Source organism: Hylobates moloch, unplaced genomic scaffold (genome assembly GCF_009828535.3).
Source record: "Hylobates moloch isolate HMO894 unplaced genomic scaffold, HMol_V3 SCAFFOLD_20, whole genome shotgun sequence".
Lineage (NCBI taxonomy): Eukaryota > Metazoa > Chordata > Mammalia > Primates > Hylobatidae > Hylobates > Hylobates moloch.
The window spans coordinates 27,509,488-27,532,767 of NW_026652295.1; the positions used below are offsets into that span (position 1 = coordinate 27,509,488).

At 40.7% G+C, this 23,280-nt stretch overlaps 1 protein-coding gene, 1 long non-coding RNA gene and 2 other non-coding genes across 9 annotated transcripts in view; 2 read left to right on the forward strand and 2 right to left on the reverse strand.

Moving 5' to 3' along the window:
- On the forward strand, positions 1–9,008 carry GPX5 (glutathione peroxidase 5). Of its 4 annotated transcripts, none has more exons than XM_032140713.2 (5): positions 1–87; positions 3,357–3,510; positions 5,793–5,910; positions 6,338–6,437; positions 7,993–9,008. In XM_032140713.2, the coding sequence occupies exons 1-5, from the start codon at positions 1–3 to the stop codon at positions 8,197–8,199; spliced, it is 666 nt and encodes a 221-aa protein (XP_031996604.1). In that variant the 3' UTR covers positions 8,200–9,008. The 4 variants fall into 4 exon arrangements, with proteins under 4 accessions (XP_031996604.1, XP_058288557.1, XP_058288555.1 ...); XM_058432572.1 differs by lacking the exon at positions 1–87 and adding an exon at positions 2,377–2,581; XM_058432573.1 differs by lacking the exon at positions 1–87 and adding an exon at positions 2,377–2,576 and having other exon boundaries at positions 7,993–8,994.
- LOC131382149 (uncharacterized) overlaps positions 3,641–23,280 on the reverse strand; it is a 24,532-nt gene continuing 4,892 nt past the window's right edge. The window contains exons 2-4 of one of the 3 annotated variants that reach the window (XR_009211373.1): positions 18,423–18,511; positions 17,037–17,284; positions 3,641–3,768 (exon numbers count right to left, since the gene is read on the reverse strand). This is a non-coding gene — a long non-coding RNA (uncharacterized LOC131382149). Of the gene's footprint in view, positions 3,769–16,293; positions 17,285–18,422; positions 18,512–18,966; positions 19,026–23,280 lie in introns of those variants that run through there. The other 2 variants (XR_009211372.1, XR_009211371.1) reach the window with 2 other exon arrangements.
- Positions 11,640–11,733, forward strand: TRNAI-UAU (transfer RNA isoleucine (anticodon UAU)). Its single transcript has 2 exons — positions 11,640–11,677; positions 11,698–11,733. It is a non-coding gene; the product is annotated as a tRNA-Ile (tRNA).
- Positions 17,198–17,270, reverse strand: TRNAR-UCG (transfer RNA arginine (anticodon UCG)). Its single transcript has one exon. It is a non-coding gene; the product is annotated as a tRNA-Arg (tRNA).

A 23,280-nucleotide genomic window follows, 5' to 3' on the forward strand; every position in this document is an offset into this window, starting at 1 on the left:
ATGACTACACAGTTAAGGGTCATCTATCTGCTTCCCCTTCTCCTAGCCTGCTTTGTACAAACAAGTGCCAAGCAGGAGAAGATGAAGGTGAGTGAGCTCCAGCGAGGGCATGGTAGTTACTCTTCTGTCCTACTCCTAGACCCTGCCCTCCAGTCCCTCTTGTAAGACTCCAACTCCTGCTTTCTTCTTCTTTGCTGGTTCCCCTAAACCTTGCTTTTTTTCTCCTTGAATCTTCTTCACTCCTATGGATGGGTATTCCTTGCGTTGAATATGACTAGGGAAGAATGGGTCTCCACACTGTAGTCCTTTCTCTCCTTCTTCAGGTGGAGGCCCCCTGGAGACCTCTCCAGCCACATCAGTCTCTGCTTCAGAGCTGGGTCTGAGGCTGGGACAGCGATGGGCCTTAGAGCAGGTGGGGACTGGGGTTTGAAGGAGAAGCTGAGTGGACTTGTCTCAGACACAGCTCAGCAACAACCCCTTGAAGGGGAGGAAAAAGCGAATGTGGAAGTTTTAAGGACGGATAAAGTCAGAGAGTTATCAGAGAAACATAAAACATGAAAAAAAAAAAAATCAGAGCCCTAAAACAACTGGATTTGGAGTCAGGCATCTTGGATTCTGGCCTTGGTTCTATGCCCAATTCATGGCTCATTACCTTATTGATAAGACACGTGTGTCTGGCAGCAAAAGGGGCAGTTCAGGAAAGGATAATAATGAATGCGATAACTTGGAGGCAAAGAATAATCATGAAGTTAGGTAAAGGCAAACTTTCATTTACATAATGGGTTACCACTTTGGCTTTGGACAAATTAACCTCTGTTTTCTAATTGTAAATTTATGGGTAACAGTAACTACCTTATGGGTGGGTGAATAACAATTATTGTGCATATAACACATTCTACAAAATGCAGTTCTAATAAGATCTCCCCATCCCTCGCCTCTAAAATTAACTAGATAACATCCTGGGTGAACTTCTATTTTGAGAATTGATATGGTTTTTATGTTACCCGTGGTGCTTAATTGAGTGTGGAGACTCTGGGCTGCAGAGTTTGCTTAATAAAAGCCGCGTCTAGAGAGAATTGAGACATGTTATATGGACTTCAATAAATTTGAAACAGCAGTCAATATCAGAAGTAAACTGGACTAAAAGAAGTCTTTGAATTGAGAGTCTCTCTAAGCTTTTGCGTACTGGTACCCAACATGACTGTGAGTGATTGTCATTGCAGTAGCAAAAGAAAAAAAAAGGCAAATTCTTGCAAATGTTTAACTTGAAACTATGTAACATGGAGATAGAAACAGATACTTTCACACAATATTCTCTTTATAGATCCCTCAATTTTGCTGGTGCATGTATATGTGTATAAATTTAGGGAAAGCTGTAAAAACCTGCATAGAAAAATATCTATTTCCTCAAGAGTAAGAAGTGAGTAGCTACAACCTAGTATGCTGGTGATAAATCAGTGGGATTGCAGGACTAGAAAAAAGTTGTGTTTTGTTTTGTTTTGCATTACTCCTTCTCTGAATGGGGACAGATGATGTTCAACCAAAATCCTTACTAGACTACTGCATTCCCAGGAAGTTTAGTTTAATTGTAGTTTGTCTGGACATTCCGTATCTGATAATGCCCTTCTCTCTTTTCTCTAGCCAGTTCCTTTCCACCTTTTTCTCACTGGATGGTTTGGACATATAGCTTCCTTTTCATATTCCTGTCATATATGTTCTGTATTCCACGAGCAATTTGTGGCGGCTTCCCCAGTATAAGAAAAGGGATCAGCATGTGCTGGTGAACACTATGGCATCAGTACACTTGGGGTACTGCATGAACACTGTAAGGGTAGAGACAAAGGAGCAATAAGATGAGACTTGCCTTGTAGAGGAATTTAATAAAAGAACATGCAATAAGAATTTCAGGCAGGACTAATTTATGTTAGGTGGAACTTAAGAAATGTTGTGTGGAAGTCTGCTCAAATATTAATATATTCATGAGATTTGAGAAGGAATGGGATAGGTGGAATGGAGGATGAAAGTGGATATTAGACACCTAGAGCACAATGGGCTGATGAGCTGGGTGGGTGGTGGGTTGGATGCTGCCCGACAGATTTCAGGGACTCACTTGCAGATGGACTTTAGGGTTCTCCATCTCCTTTCTTGAGAGCTACCAAAAGCTGGGATTTCACAGTATTGGCTTACATGACCACCATGTTAGTAAGACAGTGACAGCAGAAAGTTATTCAAGGTGGGGATAATATTAGATTCTAGAATGTTAAACATGGAAGCCCACTTGGAGTTCTAGTAAGAATCTAGATAAATATCCTCATTTTACTCATGGGGAAACTGAAGGCCAGGGATGGGAATTGCCCAGGTTCACAAAGGAATTTAACAATGGAGCTGGTTTCTGATTCCCAGGGCAGTGTTCTTTCTACTCTACCTGCTGATGAGTGGAGTAAGAGGTCAGAAGACCTGGGGAAAGAGAAGCAACTAAGCTATCCTAAAAATAGTTCAGCAATTTAAAACCCTCCCTTCCAGGCAGGAGGCCTTCAATCCAGAGCCAAGGAGTAGCCTGTTTTTTACAGAAGCATGTAAGGCAAGTGTGCTTTTCTCTTCGGCCCCACTTACTTCCAGCTCCTACCATTCCAGCTTATGAATCAATACCCTTTTCCATTATCCGTGCATTTCCTGGTATCTCACATCTTTCAAAATAATAGGAAACTTGATTCTTACGTGTGTGTGTGGAGGGGGGAGGGTACATAGTAAGTGTGTATATATAGAGAGAGCTAGAGATAGAGAGAGAGAGAGAGTACAAGAGATGTTTTGATACAGACATGCAATGTGTTATAATCACATTATGGAAAATGGGGTATCCATCCCCTCAAGCATTTCCCCTTTGTGCTACAAACAATCCAATTATATGCTTTTAGTTATTTTAAAATGTACAATTATTATTGACTATAGTCACCTTGTTGTGCTATCAAATACTAGGTCTTATTTATTCTTTCTAACTATCTTTTTTTTCCCATTAATCATCCCAACCTCCCTCCCACCCTCCTAGTATCTTTCCCAGCCTCTGGTAACCATCGTTCTACTCTCTATCTCCATGAGTTAAATTGTTTTGATTTTTAGATCCCACAAATAAGTGAGAAGATGCAATGCTTGTCTTTCTCTGCCTGGCTTATGAGACTTGATTTTTTATTTCCAAGTTACAAGAACCAAGTTTCAGTCTTGTCATTGACACTTTAGACAACTCTTATTTGTTTTCTAGGTCTTGGTTAGAACATAACTATTCTTTGACTTCTTTGAAAGATTACACAGATGCCAGGAATTATTGTTACCAATATTATCACTTAAAAAAAATCTTCCAGATGGATTGCCACAAAGATGAGAAAGCCACCATCTATGACTATGAGGCCATCGCACTTAATAAGAATGAATATGTTTCCTTCAAGCAGTATGTGGGCAAGCACATCCTCTTCATCAACGTGGCCATCTACTGTGGTCTGACAGCGCAATATCCTGGTAAGAGAATTCATAGCTACTTCTCTTTGGGACTAAATTTTCCAGCTGATCATATTCTAAATTATACTTGGAATTATATTTTAATTATAATTATGTACCAAAATAAATACTCACAATCAAGTGACTTCATCCCCCATATCAGAAGTCAGCAAGCAAGGGTGGACAGGCCAAATTTGGTCAGCCTGGCTTTGTTAACAAAGTTTTATCAGAATGCAGCCGTCCCTGTTCATTTATACATCACCTGTGGCTGCTTTCATGCTGTAAAATAGAGGTCAGTAGTTGTAGGAGTAGTGATGACAGAAACCATATGGCCCACAAAGTCTGAAATATTTCCTATCTGGCCCTTTACAGAAAAAATGTGCTAATCCCTTCCCCATGCCCTGCCTCTGCTTTTCCCTGAGATTTCCAGGGGAATCAATATATACTTGAGAACTAGGAGCCTCTCAGAAGATTCCAGAAGTCTTCTTGATAAATACAGGACAGAAGACCCATGTTTTTCAGACTTTTGCAAGGTTCTACAGGTAACTTACAGTGACAAGAAAAAAGAGTTTTATACCTGGAACTGCATTTGATTAGAGTGAGGGCTGGCGGATGAGGCTGTAATAGAAGCAAATACTCCCTCTCCAACCTCAACCCCTTTCTAGGATGTAGTTTTTCCTCCCTTTTTTTACATTATTCAGGGAAGAATTTTCTCATATTTTAGGGCATGTGGTTTAAAAATCAGTGAATAACAATCAGGGTGGATTATACCAGAGACAAATGTACTTCTTATATTTAAAGTAATAAGACCTTCATTTTTTGTTTTTAATTATGTTTTGAATAAGTATTATATTCACAAGTCTCAAAGTTCAAAAGGAAAAAGCTTTAGAACCAAAGGTTTCCACCTTCTTCCCCTCCCTTCAGTAGACCAATATTACCATGTTTACAGAATACATAGATATTCTTTTTTCTGCTCCCCCCTCCCCAGCTGATGAGACACAATAAATACTATTTGCTGCCTTGATTTTTTAGTTAATAAAATACATTTGAGTTCAGATCATTTCCTCATTCTTTCTTAAGACTGAATAATATTTATTGGACCATAATTTATTTTCCCAGTTTATAGGGACTTTAAGAATCGATTTATTCAGTTTCCACCCTGCAAATAACAGATAACAGAAGGACGTAGGGAGGGATACTGAGGAACCCTGTGAAAACAGGAAGGCAATCTCTGTTTTTTTAAAAAGGACTAGAGGAGGTACCAGTTGGCTGAGCTGAATCTGAGTGGGACTGGTTAGTGTTTGTCAAGGGAAAGGCATCTGGCTCAGAAAGGGTTAACAAAGAAGATGATTATAAAAGTCTGAGCAGACAAATTGGAAAACTTCCTGGTAGTGGACGAAGGCAGCTGAAGCTTGTTTTTCAGCATATCACTGAGGATTTTTAGGAAGAATGCATCTTCAGCATCTTGAGGATTGTTGAAAAATGTTAGGATGGTTGATTTCAAATTTCTCTGCTTTGCCTTTGTCAGTTTTACTTCCACTCCACTCAGGGTGAGCCAGGCTGCACAGAGGAGAGAAGCTCAGTCCTCATTGTCTGTGTCTTTTCCTTTAAAAAAGAAAGATTCAGGCCGGGCGCGGTGGCTCACGCATGTAATCCCAGCACTTTGAGAGGCCGAGGCAGGTGGATCACAAGGTCAGGAGATCGAGACCATCCTGGCTAACACAGTGAAACCCCGTCTCTACTAAAAATGCAAAAAAATTAGCTGGGCATGGTGGCATGTGCCTGTAGTCCCAGCTACTCAGGAGTCTAAGGCAGGAGAATCGCTTGAACCCGGGAAACGTAGGTTGCAGTGAGCCGAGATCGCGCCACTGCACTCCAGCCTGGGCGACAGAGTGAGACTCTGTCTCAAAAAAAAAAAAAAAAAAAAAAAAAAAAAAAGAAAGAAAAAAGAAAAATCACCTGTTGAGCTTTTGAATAAAAAAGATGACTAAGCCCCATTTCAGAGGAACAGAAAACTCTCTGAAATGGGACCTGGGCATCCCTATTTTTAGGAAAGGGCCTTCAGCTGATTGTGATGTGCTGCAGGTATGGGAAACACTGCAACATGACAAAGGGCTTTTGAGTGCATGTCTGAAGATCCGGCCTCTAACTTCAGCTATGCCACTAACAGCCCTTCTGATGCAGAGCTGTTTCCCTCCCTGGGCCTCTTTTTCCTTCTCTGTAAAATGGATAACCCCAGGGAAAGATCCCTGCACAAGGCAGAATCTCTACCCAGACCAAAATTGTCACTCCTCTAACCGCAGAACTAAATGCACTCCAGGAGGAGCTGAAGCCCTATGGTCTAGTTGTGCTGGGCTTTCCCTGCAACCAATTTGGAAAGCAAGAACCAGGAGATAACAAAGAGATTCTTCCTGGGCTCAAGTAAGTGTCCTCTTGAAATCCAATAGGAGGTGCCTGTGTACCTTTCCTCAGTCTCCAGAGGCCCTTCCAGCTCAGGAACTTCCTGGGGAGTTATGGATTAATAGGCTCAGGGGCATCACAAGCAGAGTTTAACTTTGGCCTACCCTGATGAGTGTCTGGCAGTTTCCAGAGACTCTCTCTCCATCCCTGGCTGAGACTTGGATGGACTATGGAGGACAGAAGGGATGGAGGAAAAGAGACGAGTCATGGGATAGAGAGAAATAAAGTGAGTCAGAGAGCCCAAAGTCAAAACACAGCCATATTCCTCCCCATCCACAATGATACTTCCCTCTTTCTCCCCTTTCTCATGACTTCAAATCCTAGTGTCCCATTATAACCTTTACTTGCATATCCTGGAGCTTCCTGGGAACATTATGGCTTGTTGTAGGTATGTCCGTCCAGGGGGAGGATTTGTACCTAATTTCCAGCTTTTTGAGAAAGGTGATGTGAATGGTGAAAAAGAACAGAAAGTCTTCGGCTTCTTGAAGGTGAGTAAATTCCTGGCATAAGCCTCCTCCTCTTTTCCAATATTCCTAGCATAGAGTTGGTGTGGCAGAAATGGATCCAAGGGCTCATGCCTGGAGGTGGGATTGGTCTTTGTGGAGAAAAATCTCCAGATCAGCATTCCACATTGCACATGCTGATCTGGATATTAATCTGTGAGTATCTATGGGGCTCTAACTTTGCGTGGTGAACAGAGTTGTGTGGAATGGCAACTTTTACAAGGACCACCCTCTTTTGCTCATTGACATTCATTCATTCATTCATTCATTCATTCATTCATTCCAGGTACACTTGATGAATGCCCGCTATTTATAAAGCAATCTAAATAATAAGGATATAAAGATGAATAAGGCATAGTCTCTACCCTTGATGAGTTTATACTGGAGAGAGAGTTAGAAACCATTAGCTATATAGCTGGGTGTGGTGGTTCATGCCTGTAATCCCAGCACTTTGGAAGACTGAGGCAGGACAGGAGAATTGCTTGAGGCCAGGAGTTCAAGAACAGCCTGAGCAACATAGTGAAACCCTGTGTCTACAAAACAAATCAAAAAATTAGCTGGGTGTGGTGGCATGTACCTGTAGTCTCAACTACTCGGGAGGCTGAGGCCAGAGGACTGCTTGAGCTCAGGAGCTGGAGGCTGAAGTGAGCTATGATTGTGCCACTGCATTCCACACTAGGCAACCAAGCAAGACACTGTCTCAAAAAAACAAGAACAAAAAAAGTAACAAACCAACAGGTATGATACAGTATAGTAGTTACCTTTTATGAAACACTGACTTTTAGACATAGAGAATGCCAGAGCTGAAAGAGCCCTAAAGATTACCAAAGTGAATTGCTCCTAAATGCTGGACTGTGAACCAAGACTAGTCCATGTTAAGACTTTATATATCCTCAATAAACTGAAGACAATAGAACAGAGTATTGTGCCTCTGCACCCCAGCCTGGGCGACAGAGCGAGACTCAGTCTCAAAAACAAACAAAAAAGAACAGTGTAGGAAGTTTTTTATAAACGCAACTCGTCTAACTTATAGGGCTTCCCTTTATTCACAAATTATGACCCACATGCAGTTTATTCTTCCAATGGTCTTTTTAAATTAAGTGACAAAATTATGGTGTTTTAAATATTTTTGATATTTGACAAAATATTAGTAATTCAGTGTTGGTCCCAAAAGATAATTATTGAAATATTAGTGGCCCATGGAACCCTAAGACCTGGAAAACCACATTCCAATCCAAGCTATTTACTTTGAAGAAAAGGAAACCAAAAGCATAAAAGGTAACATGTCTTATCCATGGCAGCAAAATTTTGTGATGGGGCTATGGGGAGAAACCGAAAGAAAGTAGATTTTGCTATAATATCTACAATATTCTTGGTAGTTGGCATAGTGCTGATTCAAGAATCTATGGAGTTTTTAAGGAATAACAGGAAGTTAAAATATCTAGGTATAGGAGGGGGTGGATTACCTGTGGGTAAAAATAGCCTGGATCATCCAGGAGCAGAAATAACATTGTTTCTCTTTTCCATCTCTCTGCTTTAGCACTCCTGTCCTCATCCCTCTGAGATTTTGGGCACATTCAAATCTATATCCTGGGACCCTGTAAAGGTCCATGACATCCGTTGGAACTTTGAAAAGTTCCTGGTGGGGCCTGATGGAATCCCTGTCATGCGCTGGTCCCACCGGGCTACGGTCAGCTCAGTGAAGACAGACATCCTGGCATACTTGAAGCAATTCAAAACCAAATAGGAAGGTGGAGTTAAGGGCAGGAGCAATCCTACTTCTCACCTAATGACTTGCTCCCCCCTTCCCCCCAAAAAAGGAATATCCGTCTTCTCACCACACTCTCTTCCTGCATGGGCTCCACCTGAGTAAATCACCTCCACATACTGCCAGAGTTCCCACTCTCCACAAACTAGATTTATATTTGGAAGGCTACTGCTCTTTTGCCTCTCAAGAGTATGTGGGTGAAGACTGAAAACAAATGGAAACCTAAGATCCCCAGACCTCTGTTACAGGTTGAATCATTCATATCCACCAGACGGAAACCATCCTTCCACGACAATGGTTCAGTTGGCCATCACATCCTGAAGAAGAACATTCCTAGACATTCTGACTCTTCCATCTCTCTCCACCCTGGAGGTGTAGAAATAGCAATGGGGTCATAGTCACACAATTTAGGTGTGACTATTACATTTTTTGTCTCCTAAGACAAACATGTATCATCAGTTTCCAACTGTTTTGGCTCTGTTTTCATCCATGACACCTCCCCCCACCAGCCATTCTCCTGTGGGAGCAAGAACATTGCTTCACAAGAAGAGAGGCCCATCTCCATGCTGGTGGAACCCAGAACCTGTCTCTGGCCCTACAAAAGTTTTCCTTATTGTCTGATCTTTAGTGCATTCGGGTTATGGCACCTGGACAGGAATGCCCTTCATCTTTTGAAGGATGGGATTTCCCATCTCAACCCTGGATTCCTCATCTCAACCCTGGATTCCTCATCTTCAGAATGAGCCCTGCCACTGTCTCCAATAAAATGTTTTCTGCAGCATCGACAATCTCTATGGTGGTTTTAAAATCCTGTCTGGTGCTTGAACTCATTTTATCTCCCTCCTCCTTCTTACTCTGTCACAAATGATGTATTGCCCACATGACCTGAGCCCCCCAGACAGAAAGATTTATGTTTGGAAGGTTGTCACCTGATGTCTCTCAGTTGTCATTCCTCTTCAGGAATTGCCTAAACCTAAATTTGTCCCCTTTCCAGGGCAGCCTGTATCCAGTTACTGGTCCCTGAGAGGCATAGAGGCCAAACCCTGACTGCCAACTTAGCACAACTTTGAAGGCCCGTACTAGCTCTAGACACGCACAAGGGGTAGGCCAGTGGCATTTTGTGCTTGCACTGCACCCCGATTTTTCCCTCTGACAAATTCTGCTTCTCTTCTTTTCCACCCCCACCCCCGCCAACCCTCCATGCTGATTCTCAGTTAATGCCCTAGTAAACTTTCTGAATGCAAATATCCATCTTAGAGTCTACTTTCTAGGGAATCCAACCAGTAATTGTTGGTACCAAATATGATCTGAGAAAGAAGATGCTAAGAGGAGATTTTGAAGATGAATTATTCACCATCTGGTTGATGATGAGAAGATGGGTGGAGCACAAACAACTACTGGCACAAGTAGCAGTGCGGTTGTCAAAACTTTCGCCAAACCTGAACTGGTATGGTAAACTGGTGGAAGAATACGCACTAGCACACATGAAGTTTTAGGTGCTTGAGAAACATTAGGGGAATGGTAATTATAACGTAATAGAATTGGGTGGTCACTGCCAGAGGAAATTGATGTTTTGGAGAGAGATAAAGACTGAGGATGATATACTATTAAATTAAGGCTAACTGTGAAAGTGTTTCTCCATGGGATGTATAAAGGACCTCTCCTATCTGCAACTTAAGAGCACCAAAACCTAAAGTTCAGGCTCAAGACTTAATCACAGGAATAGTATGTAAAACTCTAAAAGATGTTAGCTTCCAGCTAGGCACGGTGGTTCACATCTGTAATCCCAGCACTTCCGGAGGCAGAGGCAGGAGGATCTCTTGGGTCCAGGAGTTCAAAATCAGCCTGGTAACATAGGGAAAGCCCATCTGCATAATAAAAAACAGAACCAGGCATAGTGGCACACACACCCATGATCCCAGCTACTAGGGAGGCTGAGGTAAGAGGACCACTTAGGCCCAGAAGTCAAGGCTGCTGCAGTGAGCTGAGATCTCAACATGGAGACATCTGGTTTGATGTATTAGAATATCCAAATCCCCAAATTTTCCAGGACCCCCAAAACTTTTAGAAGTGGCCCATCCCTTCTTATTGAGGGTTAGCATATCCTTCTTGCTTGAAAACAATGCAGATGACTCTGTCCAGCCAAATATCATGTGCCTCTGCCCCCACTCAGAATCTGCCTCATATGGAACTAGGTTCTCAGAGTTCCTGAAGAAGGGGAGTGCAACGTAAAGTTAGATAAGGAGACTTCACTGATATGGGAGCGCTCTCCCTGAATACAGAATTTTTTAACACTCTGTCAAGAAGCCAACACACCGTTCGATGGCTCCTATTCGGAAAAAAAGAAAAATTTCTCTCTCTCTCAATGTAGTAGAAACACCAGAACTGTTTCAGCAGGTGGTAGAAACAGGGGATCAAAAGTTCAGAAAAGTGGGCAGGTTCAAGTGGTTTACCATGCAGTGCTGGGAACCCCACTAGATAACTGTACATCACAGGAAGGCCAAAAGACATTCAGTTTGAAAAAACAAAAAAGGAATGTGCTGGTGAGAGGGGCCATTTTGTTATGTTGTTCAATTACTTTAACAAAAATTTTAAAAATATTTAATCTTTCTCTGTCAAACCTTCATAGAAAAAGCCTGACATGAAATATAACAAATGTAAACAATGGATTTCTCAAGATACGAGACTTTGGCAAATTTTTAAATAATTATATTACTTTTCTGCATTTACTTAGCCTGCGTTGCATCTATACGTCGAAAACAGTGATTTTTGTAAAGGAAATATTCACTCTCTGAATGTTTCCGAGTAGCAAAGTATTTTAACATTATTAGATTTAAAATCAGCGAGTGTCTGGATGGGAGTGGGAAGTTGGCATTTCATTTAAAGCAGCAAATAGTGTAGCCGAACGCAGTGGAGAGACAGGAAGTAGAATGGCGAAAATGGAAAGCCCGCGGGATTCCAAAACAATGGAAAAATGCGCTCCCTGGTTTTGTGCGGGCGGAATACGCACTTCTTGGTAGAACCTTCGCTTGGAATGTAGTGATTGACACGTCTATTTTACATGCAGCCATCTTAGCTTCCTGCTTTTGGTGAACCGATGTGACTTTCATTCAAATGTTTTTAAATTATTGTCTGACTTTAGAGAAGCCGTGGGAAAATCTGAGCAGAAATTCAAGGTACCGGTGACGTCAACCCTGAGTCCCCAGGGCATCTCTGAGTTGGAAGGAAAAGGGCTCCGGATCAGCTAATTCCGGGGTTCCCTTGATTGTTGCTTTTAATCCCATTCGTGGAAGTCCCGTATTAGAAGGTGCCTAAAGCTCATATTATTTAATACCTTAAAAAACAATGTTTAAAGAGTTCATCTTCAATCTGTAAAAGCATCTTCTCTTATACCTTTCCAAATCTCTGATACTTCTGTGGCTCCAGTGGCGCAATCGGTTAGCGCGCGGTACTTATAAGACAGTGCACCCGTGAGCAATGCCGAGGTTGTGAGTTCAAGCCTCACCTGGAGCAGTTTTACTATTCTCCGACCTGTAGAAATTCGAAAACGGGGAGAGCTTACTGCGTCTAAGATTCCTTTCAGCGATGTATGTACCGTTGTGATTTAGACTGTACTTAGAACCTTGGCGTGATTTGACTCAAAATTCGCCGGTTAAGGTCATGGGTGATAAATGTCGTCACACGGTCCATTTTGATGCTTGCCTTTGTCCAATACCTCGGCAACAAGTGTATGACAGTCGCTGAAACAGCTCTTCACAGTATGCCTTTCAATAAGAAACTGACCGGGCGTGGTGGCTCACGCCTATAACCACAGCACTTTGAGAGGCCGAGGACAGCTGGTCTCTTGAGCCCAGGAGGTTAAGACCAGGCATGGGCAACATGATGAAACTCCGTCTCTACAAAAAATACAATTTAGCCAGGCGTGGTGGCGTGTGCCTGTGGTTCCTGGGTGACAGATTGAGAACCTGTCTCAAACAAAGAAACCTGACCTTCACAGTCTCAGGCCCAGATAGATCAGGCATATATAAAAATTCATGACAAGTACTTCTGTGTGACTTTTCAACTCTGTGAAACAAGGACGATCTCAGGTTTTTAAAATCACTGTATTAGTGGGAATTTTCTTGTCTCTGAATCTGCTATCTCTACCTCAGTTTCTCCATTCCTCTGGGATTCTTAATGAGTCCATGATGTCTGTAGTTATGACAGAGACACAGGTATCGAGTCTCAAAAGATAAATCGACCCATTACAGCCTCGGAGCTGAGCAGGAAGCCTACATATGGGTCACTAATCTCACCCTCTGGATCTTAAATATCTGTGACATGCTGGAGACACAATACCGCTCTCCCTCTTCACAGATTTATGACTGCCCATGTGCAAATGCTCAGCACTACCCGTTCTTTTCTAGTTGCTGCTGCATTTTGAAATGTTTACATTCTCCCTGGTCCCATCCTGAGCTGCCCACCAGGTAAAAGTGGGTTGAAAACAAGACCTACAGACCAACTTGAATTAACACTTGGTTTAAAAAAAAAGTGATAGTGGATAATTTACTTAAACAAGATGTACAATGAACATATCAATAGGAGAGCTATTCACCGTGTTGTTTGATAATAAATTAACAATTGATTAACGGCCGCAAGTTCCTCCCATCCCTGTATGCATATCCCTCTGTAATGTGTGTGTGTGTATGTGTGTTTGTTTTGTTTTGCTTTTTGAGACAGGGTTTTGCTCTGTCCCCCAGGCTGGAGTGCAGTGGTGCAATCTTGGCTCATTGCAACCTCCAACTCCTGGATTCAAGCAATTCTCGTGCCTCAGCTGCTCGAGTACCTGGGATTACAGGCATGTGCCACCATGCCTGGCTAATGTTTGTATTTTTATAGTAGTAGAGTCAGGGTTTCGCCATATTGCCCAGGGTGGTCTTGAACTCCTGAGCTCAAGCGGTCTGCCTGCCTCAGCCTCCCAAAGTGCTGCGATTACAGGCGTGAACCAGCACACCAGGTCTGTAATGTGATTTTGCAGCAGCTTTCATCAAGAGGCCAAGTCTGTTTCCCTCCCTGTTGCATGTGAGTTGACTTTGTAATTTGCTTTGACCAATAGAATTCTGTGAAATGGTGTAGAAATGGTGGTGTAGGAGTTCTAAAATTAGGCCTCAAGAAACCTTGTCACTCACCTCTTAGAACCTTGATACCACTGTATATGGAAACCTCATCAAGCATCTTAGGTGGAAGACCACATAGAGAAAGAGTCTCAGCCATCTCAGCCATCCCAGGCAGTCCAGCTGACACCCCACACATGTTAGTGGGACCATCTCGGACCATCCAATCTCAGTCAAGCTGCTAGATGACCACAATCACATGAGCGACCCAAGACAAAACCAACAAAAGAATTGCCCAGCTAAACACAGCTCAAATCATTGACCTGAAGAATTGTAAACAGAAGAAACAATTGTTGTTTTAAGCCACTAAATTTGAGTAAGGTTTGTTACATAGATATAAATGACGGATATAAGCAGTAAGCACAGTTCTGAGCACAAAGTAAGAGCCTAGGGTAAGTTAGGAGTTTATGACTTTTGGGGATCTTCTCATTGCCCCAAGAAGTGGGTCTTCTCTCCTCTTGCCACAACAAGGAAACTCCAGAATCATTTGGAATCCTGGACAGTTCAAATTGATCCTTGGAGTAAGCTTCTGACTCCCTGTGTCCTTGCACCAAGGTCAGAGTTCCTGCTCTGAAAGACCCAGAGCTTCCAGATCTCTAGAGTGAGTTGAGGTATGAATGGATAGAGGTGTCCTACAGTCCTTGCCTGATTTTGTAAACTAAACTGCAGAGTCCACAGTCCTTTCTAGCTGCATTTTCCTAGTGCTGGCTGTCCTTTTGGTAGGTGTGCTGATTTGCTTTGTCACCCGTGACAAAGGAGAAAAGGGTTTGATATCCATATTGAGAAACATTTGAATATTTAATTTTAAATAATTGTAGTAGTTTAGAGATGCCAGACAGTCATATTTGGTAGCTTGTTTCCAGTTTGCCTAATATGTTTTCAAGAAAATTCCGTAACAGACAATTCTTATGTTTGACATACTTGTCATCATGGTGGCTAGAAGCGGAGTATACAGTTTTCTTTTCCAGCAACTCCTGAGTACCTTCCCACCAGGCAAGATAGCAGAATCAGGCAAAAAAAATTTTTTTTTTTGCTTTGGATTTTAAACTAAATCTGAACAGAAAGCAGCATCTGTGTATTTTATTTAGAAATGTTTCCTTTGATAGAAGAAAGAGTTGAAAATGACAATTGAACAATGTCATAAATTATGACAATTTCCTGTCTAATTTATTAGTCAAACTATCAATCAAAACTGAGTATGTTATAAAGCCATTTATAGACAGAGTCATTCTCTCAGAAAATTCCTAGAGGTTATTCTCCATCAAAATGGTACAACACTAAAAAAAGGAAAACATAGGGGTCCAAAACAGGAAGAAGGCAAAGTATATCCCAGGTCGGTGGAAGAAAAGCCCCAAGAAGACACCTGTGTAACATGCCTAGAGAACAACCAGTCCAGATTGAAGCAGGGGGACGAAGTCTCCAGAGAGGAGACCACTAAGGAAAATATTAAAATTGATAGGTTCTTTGAGGTATTTCACCATATTGAGAGTTGCTTAAATTCAAGGAAAATCAATTGAGAATGAATTGGTTACATGATCATAAAAGATAAAAGAAAAAGTAAAAGGCAGTTAATAACTTTGCAGAAAACTAAAAGGCACATAAGAAATATAATCATAGTACTACATGGCACATCTGTGAATAATTTTTTATAATCAATAAACCCTGAATTTAGAATTATGATGAAATTAAGTAGGAAGGATGAGGGAGGGGAAATATATATGCAGGGATGAGTAATGTATGAGAGGTACCTCCAGAGATTGACTTTCAACATGAAGTGAAAAGAGCCCTGCAGACCAGCTCCCAAGTGAAACTGGTGAAAATTATTTCTTTCAAATCAACCATTTAAAAGTCTCTGGCAAAGTGCTGGCCAAAGTGGCTCACGCCTGTAATCTCAGCACTTTGGGAGGCTGAGGTGGGTGGATCACGAGGTCAGGAGTTCGAGGCCAGCCTGGCCAGCATGGTAAAACCCTGTTTCTACTAAAAATACAAACTTATCTGGGCACGGTGGTGGGTGCCTGTAGTCCCAGCTATTCGGGAGACTGAGGCAAGAGAATTGCTTGAGCCTCAAAATAATGATAATGAATGAATTTTTTTAAGAGTCCATACTGTATGATCCCACTCACATGAAATTCTGAAAACTATGAACATATAATGATGGAAAGCATATCTGGTTGTAAGAGGGGAACAGGGCTTACAAGAGGGCAGGAGGAAGCTTTTGGGGGTGATGTCTATGTTCATTATCTTTATTGTACTGGTCGTTTCATGATTACACATTACACATATATGATTGCATATAAGTGTAAAACTTACACATAGTTTAAACTTGTGCAGTTTATTGCATGGGAATTATGCCTCAATAAAACTGTTCAGAGTACATTATCTGGCAAAATATCATGATGCCATTCTGCAAGTATAGTTGTGGGTCTTTTCCCTCTTTTTTCTTTTTTCTATACTATGGAGGAGATCGTGTCTTGTTGGATTTTTTGTTTGTTTGTTTTTGTTTTGAGACAGAGTCTCGCTCTGTCGCCAGGCTGGAGTGCAGTGGTGCAATCTCGGCTCACTGCAGCCTCCGCCTCCCGGGTTCAAGCGATTCTCCTGCGTCAGCCTCCCCAGTAGCTGAGATTACAGGCGCCCGCCACCACGCCCAGCTAGCTAATTTTTTCTATTTTTAGTAGAGACAGGGTTTCACCATATTGGCCAGGATGGTCTCGGTCTCCTGACCTCATAAACCCTGGGTAAGTGATGGGACATGGGGTTTTCTCCGTAGGAAGATGTTTGACAACTTTTTCAATTTATTTCGTAGTTTGACTATTCATTATTGCTATTCCTTCTTGAATCGTACTTAATAAGTCATGTCGTCCTAATAATTTCTCCATTTCATAAAAGTATTCAAATGTATTTGGCCAGATTCTTTCCCCTTTTGTTTTGTTTTAACGTTTACTGGTTTAATTTTTTTTGTTCTATTTTTTATATCTTCCTGACCAGACAATTGTTTTTACTTTCACTGGTTTATTATAAAGGGCATTACAAAGGCTGTCTTTCGCCTTTTGGAGAAGCTGCTTCCTCTTCTTCAAGATCTTTTCCTGGCTCGCCTCTTCTCCTGTTTTCAGGTCTCTGTTAACACCTTGGTTCCTCAGATATTGCAGACAGTCTAATTCGCCCCGCGACGTGAGGGAGAACCCAGGAGCGAGGTCTGGCAGAGAAAGAACGCTTCCGTTCAACGACCACGTCCACCTGAATCATGAGCAGGTTTTAAGACGTGTGTTTCTTCGGCTCCTCTACATTTTAGAAAGGGGGCGATATTTAAACTGATATTTAACTGATTTAAATATTTAACTGATTTTTAACTGATATTTAACTGATTTAAACTGATGTTTAAACTGATATTTAAACTGTGTGTCTGCGAGTCAAACTTGTAACCGAGCGCCTACTGAGGACCAGAGGAAACGTGATGGTCGCCCCCTGCGGGACCAGGTGAATAAAGCTCCTTAAGATGCACTCAACTGAGTTCACTGAGCCCATTCAACAGGCGGGAAGAGGATACTCCTGGACCAGGGCGCACGCTTTCCCCATCCCACCCCGGACTCCAGGCAGCTGTGTGCCAGCCTGGCCAAGCGCTTCCTCCAAAGTACAAACAGCTGAAAGGTGGTGTGCTGGCCCCACCTGAATCACTCGCAACTCCAAAGAGGTGTGTGATGCAACTTCCCATTTCCACGGGAAAGGACTGCAGAGAATTCACGTTCACTTTCCGAAATTAATTGGATGCTATAATTTTGTGGTGTGGGAGGTTGTGCAGTGTTGCTTGAGAGTGAAAAATGGAGAATCAACCACGAAGGGATTCGAACCCTCAATCTTCTGATCCGAAGTCAGACGCCTTATCCATTAGGCCACGTGGTCCTACGCCTTTACAACTGCAAAAAATGTAAGAAATGTTGCAAGATTGGCTATTAACCTGGATTTTATATCTATTGTATGGTTCTACTTATATGACATGATTTCTGTTGTTAACCTAATTTCAAAGATAGTGTAAGTAATACAAAAGCTAAATAACTTGCCAGTGTCACACAATAACAAGGTAATGCAAAGTGAGTATTTCGATTTTCTCCAAACTCCTACCCTTAACTTGACACCAAATGTTACACCAAATTTTGCACATGCACCACGTTGCTTCTCTCAGCTGGTGACAAAAAGTTGTAAAGAAAGGGAAAAAGGATTGAACGTCTCTCTATAATCACTACTACACATGATCAGCTTGCATTCAGCATTGAGACCCTCTGGAAATAAATGAAAATCACCAGGTGAAGGAGAAAGACCCCTCAGGCGACCTTCTCAGCTTGGCGTCCAATTCAGCTGCAACAGCTGCAATTAGCATTAAATAGAGGCATCTTCCTAGGCCTGGCTCCGCTTGGTAACCCAAACTAGACCCTGCTGAATACTCTCTAGTGAGACGTTTGTTAAAAGCCCAAGAGTACAGCGGGCACTTGGAGAATAATGTAGAAAATGCCTATCATCTTGCGCAACCACTCGGTGGTGGCGCTGTGTGGTAGGGGGGGCAGGAGCCGGGCTTTAGGCCCGAAAAGTTGCGGTTCGAACCACTTCGTAGTGGTTGTGTATTTTCATTTCAGTTCTTCATTTGACCCAGCCATCCTTGACTCGCAGGATTCTGACCTCCCGCTAGTGATGTGCCGGTGGGAAACACACAGGAAGGAAAGGCGCGCGCGAGGCCTGCCCCCGGAAAGAACGACGCCTGCGTGGACCCCCTTCTGTGAGTGCCGGAGGCGTGGTGAAAGCAACAGGATGCATATGGTGGTCTCATTCCCCATTACTGGGAACCCTTGGAGAGGCTGATTTGAGTCTCTATGGGACCTGCCTCTTCATCCTGGCTTCCGGCTCTCTCAAAGTCTGCTACACAGATTTTTCATATTCCAGAAGGGCTGGAGAAACATTTATTTACTGAAAAGCTCTTCTATTCAGCAACTGCACCCTGAGGAGGCTGCGCTCTCTTTCTCTTGCCCTCCACGAAAGCACCACCCGGATTCTCTCACCCACCTGGTCAAAGTGTCAGCTTGCAGGGATCTGTTCTTAACCCAGCCTGAAGGGCTTCAGTGAACACCTAGGAAGCAAACTTACTCTGAGACCTAAAAGATGAGAAAGAATTAGTTTTAAAAGAAAAAAAGTGCAGAAAGAGGCTGCACGTTGTGGCTCACGCCCGTAATCCCCACACTTTGGGAGGCTAAGACGCGGTAGGGGGATGGGGGAGTGGAGGGGAGAGTTGGAGGGGGAAGTTGGAGGGGGGAGTTGGCGGGTGGCGGGGGGGATTGCCTAAGGCCAGGAGTTTGAGACCATCCTGGGCAACATAGCGAAACCTCTCTCGCTTCTCTCTTAAAAAAAAAAAAAAGCCAAATAGGTGATCCACAGTATATGCAATGGTATAAAAAATGTTACCCAATTAATTTGAAAATTTAAACAGTAAATTCTGCAAAAGTTTTCAATTATGAAATTCGATTCAAGAGGAAATAACAGGTAACTGTTACATAAATTGAATAGTCAAAAATTGTCCTACAGAGAAAGTCCTAAACCCAGATATTTTCACCTGAAAGTTCTTCAAAACAATCCAGGGAGAATAATTTCAATTGGATACAAACTTTTCCAAACATAGTGACAGAGGGAAGACTTTTCACCTCATTTTCACCTTCATCCTAATACCAAACCAGAAAAAAGACAATGAGAGAAAGAAAAATCATAGGTCAATCTCATTCATGAACATAAAATCAGAAATAAAAAAAAAAAGCTGAATCCACCAATGTTTAAAAAATCATAACAAATCCAGATTTATACCAAAATCAGGATGTCAATTTAACGTGAGAAGAACAGTGTTATGATTCAGTACATTAAGAAATTAAAGGGAAAAAAATATGTTCACCTCAAAAGAGGCAGAAAAACATTGGATAAATTTCACTGTCTGCTCACAATGCAACTGTTAACAATCTAGAAAGAGAAGGAAATTTATTTTACTTAATTTTTAAAAGATAAAAATAATCTACAAAAAAACAATTCTCAAAGGTAAAAAGTTTAAAACACTTTACTTGAGATTGGGACTACAAATGGTATACCAGGAATTGCGACTTCCATTCCTTCCCAGACATAAGGAAAGTAAAAAAGTTATAATTCTTAGAAAGGAAGAAACAGAACTATCTTTTCTTTCTGTTTTTTCTTTAACAGTTTGTTTGTGTAAAAAATTAACAAATTTAAAATTAAATTATTATAATTATTAAGAGTCTTAACACATTTTCCCTTGATAGCTGTAACAATTTACAAAAGCAAGGACATGCAATGCAGAAAAACTTAGAAGTCACAGGAAATGAGATATTTTGATATTTCAATAACAAAAAAACACAAAAATATGGCATAATTTCATTTATAGAAACTACAAACTAAGCATCCTAAAATATCTATTGTTTATGGATACAAATATAATTAGTGAAGCAAACAAATAAGAGCAAGAGAATGATTATTTCAAACATTATTATAGTGGTTATCTCAGCATGAGAATGAGAGAGGTATACTATAGAGTGGGGTAAATGGAGTTTCTAAAATAATGATAATGCTGTCTTTCTTAATGTGACTTCATATTTTTTAAGAAAATTTTTAATTGCAATATAAGAAACATACAGAAAAGTGCCCAAATGCAAGTATATATAGATCATTGAATGTATATGAAGAGAATATATCTTTGAACTCCCACCCAGATCTTCTGTTTCAATGTATTCCCACTGTTTCCATCAAATAAGATCCCAGAACTAAATTTTGTCACTTGAGCTGTGTCAAGAGATAGAAAATTATCAGTCCCTCCAGAAACCACTCTCATGCCCCCTCTTAATCACGTTCTCCATAAGGGTAACCACTTTCTTGACATCTAACATCATCTTTGAATTTTGCATATTTTCATACTCCATATAAATAGGATTATATAATAAATACTCTCTTATGCCTGGCTTCTTTTATGCAGGAATATGTGAAATTCATCCATGTTGTTGCATTTAACAATTGTTCTTTCTCACTGCTGTGTATATATTCTGCAATATGAATATACCAATTTTTTATGTTTGTTTACCCGTTCTGCTGGTGATGGATGTTTGGGTTGTTTCCAGTTTGGGGATATTATAAACCGCACCTGTAGGAAAACTCTTGGACTTGCTTTTTTTTTTTGGCATATGTGTGCACAAGTTTTACTGGGTATTAAAATAAAGAGAATAAATCGATTTTTAATGTGTGCTGACAGCTTTCAAAACCCATTATTCTCTTTGATCTATCTGCCTCACATTTAGGTCAGTGTATAAGAAAGTGTATTTAATCTATGGATCACTTTTGGTAGTGTGGACATTTTAACATTATTAATTCTTCCAATCCATGAACATGAAATATCTTTTCATGTATTTGCGTCTTCACCAATTAATTTCATCAATGTCAATAGTTGGTTAAATTTGTTCCTAAGCATTTATTCTTTTTGATGCTATTGTAAATGAGATTCTTAATTTCCTTTTTGGATAGTGTTCATTGTTGGTGTATAGAAATGCAACTGATTTTTGCATGTTGATTTTGTACTCTGCAACTTTACTGAATTCATTTATTAGTTCTAACAGTTTTTTGGTGGGGTATTTAGGGTTTTCTATATATAAGATCATGTATACAAAAATCAACTCGAGATGAATCAAAAGCTTAAATCTAAGACCAGAAACCATTAAAATGCTACAAGACAGCATCAGAGAAACCCTTCTAGACATTGGCTTAGGCAAAGAGTTCATCACCAAGAACCCAAAAGCAAATGCAACAAAAACAAAGATAAATAAACCAAAAAGCTTCTGCACAGCAAGAGAAGTAATCAGCAGAGTAAACCAACAACCCATAGAGTGGGAGAAAATCTTTGCAAACTATATATCCAACAAAGGACTAATATCCAGAATCTACGAGGAACTCAAACAAATCAGCAAGAAAAAACAAATAATCCCATCAAAAAGTGGGCTAAGGACATGAATAGACAATTTTCAAAAGAAGATATACAAATGGCCAACAAACTTGAAAAATGCTCAACATCACTAGTAATCAGGGAAATGCAAATCAAAACCACAATGTGATACCACCTTACTGCTACAAGAACGGCCATAATAAAAAAAATAAAAAAAATATATGTTGGCGATGATGTGGTGAAAAGGGAATACTTTTACACTGCTGGTGGGAATGTAAACTAGCACAGCCAATATGGAAAATAGTATGCAAATTATTTAAAGAACTAAAAGTAGATCTATCATTTGATCCAGTAATCCCACTACTGGGTATCTACCCAGAGGAAAGTAAGTCATTATATGAATAAGACACTTGCATACACATGTTTAAAGCCGCCCAATTTGCAATTGCAAAAATATGGAACCAGCCCAAGTGCCCATTAATCAACAAGTGGATAAAGAAAATGTGTTATGTATTAAATATACACCATGGAATACTACTCAGCCATAAAAAGGAATGAAATAATGGCATTCGCAGCAACCTGGATTAAGTTGGAGACCATTATTCTAAGTGAAGTAACTCAGGAATGGAAAACCAACCATCATGTGTTGTCACTTATAAGTGGGAGCTAAGTGAAGATGCAAAAGCATAAGAATGATATAATGGACTTTGGGGACTCACGAGGTGTGGGGGGAGGGTAAGGGATAAAAGTCTACACATTGGGTACAGTGTACACTGCTTGGGTGATGGATGCACTAAAATCTCAGAAATCATCACTAAAGAACTTATCCATGTAACCAAAGACCATCTGTTCCCCAAAAACCTATTGAAATAAAAAAAAATACTAAGATCATGTCATCTGCAGATACAATTTAACTTCTTCCTTTCAGATTTGGATATCTTATTTCTTTTTTCTTGCCCAATTGTTTTGGCTAGGACTTCCAGTACTATATTGAATAGAAATGGTGAGAGTGGGCCTCCTCAGCTTGTTCCTGATGTTAGAGGAAGATCAGATTTTCACTATTGAGTTTGTTAGCTCTGGGCTTATCATATATAGCCTTTGTTATGGTGAGGTACATTCCTTCTATACCTAATTTACTGAGAGTTTTTATCATGCAAGTTGTTGAATCTTGTGAAATACTTTTTCTACATTTATTGAAATTATCATATTATTTTATCCTTTATTCCATTAATGTGATATATCACATTCATTGATTTGTATATGTTGAACTACCTTTGCACTCCAGGGATAAATTCCACTTGATCATGGCACATGATCCTTTTAATGTACTGTTGGATTCAGTTTGCTACTATTTTATTGAGGATTTGGGCATCTATTTTCATCAAGGATATTGGCCTACAATTTTCTTGTAATGTCCTTGTCTGGCTTTGGTATCAGAGCAATGCTGACCTCATAGAAATAGTTTGGAAGTATTTTCCCCTCTTTGAGTTTTTGGAAGAGTTTGAGAAGGATTGGTACCAGTTCTTTAAATGTTTGGTAGGATTCAGCAGTGCAGCCATAAGGTCTTGGGATTTTCTGTGTTGGGAGGTTTTGATTGCTGCTTCAACCTCTTTACTTGTTATTGGTCTGTTCAAATTTTGTATTTTTTCATGATTCAGTCTTGGTAGATTGTATGTTTCTAAGAATTATCCATTTCTTCTAAGTTATCCAATTTGTTGGCATATAATTATTGATAGTAGTGTATTACAATCCTTTGTATTTGTCAGTGGAAAAAAAACACACTCAAAGTGTTGTTTTTTTCTATTCTCTCACCCAGCAGCCTCAACACCAACCAACGTCTTTTGTGACCAAATGTTTGTGTGTAGGGGGGTGTTCCCCACACACCAAGCAAGCAATCAATTTTGTAGCAGAAACCAACTCAGCATCCTCCAACCCAGTTCA

Coding starts and splice junctions, on each gene's coding strand:
- GPX5 (XM_032140713.2), top strand. CDS start 1: ATGACTACACAGTTAAGGGTCATCTATCTGCTTCCCCTTCTCCTAGCC. Junction 5,911..6,337: donor GAGATTCTTCCTGGGCTCAA/GTAAGTGTCCTC, acceptor GGCTTGTTGTAG/GTATGTCCGTCCAGGGGGAG. Junction 6,438..7,992: donor AAGTCTTCGGCTTCTTGAAG/GTGAGTAAATTC, acceptor TCTCTGCTTTAG/CACTCCTGTCCTCATCCCTC.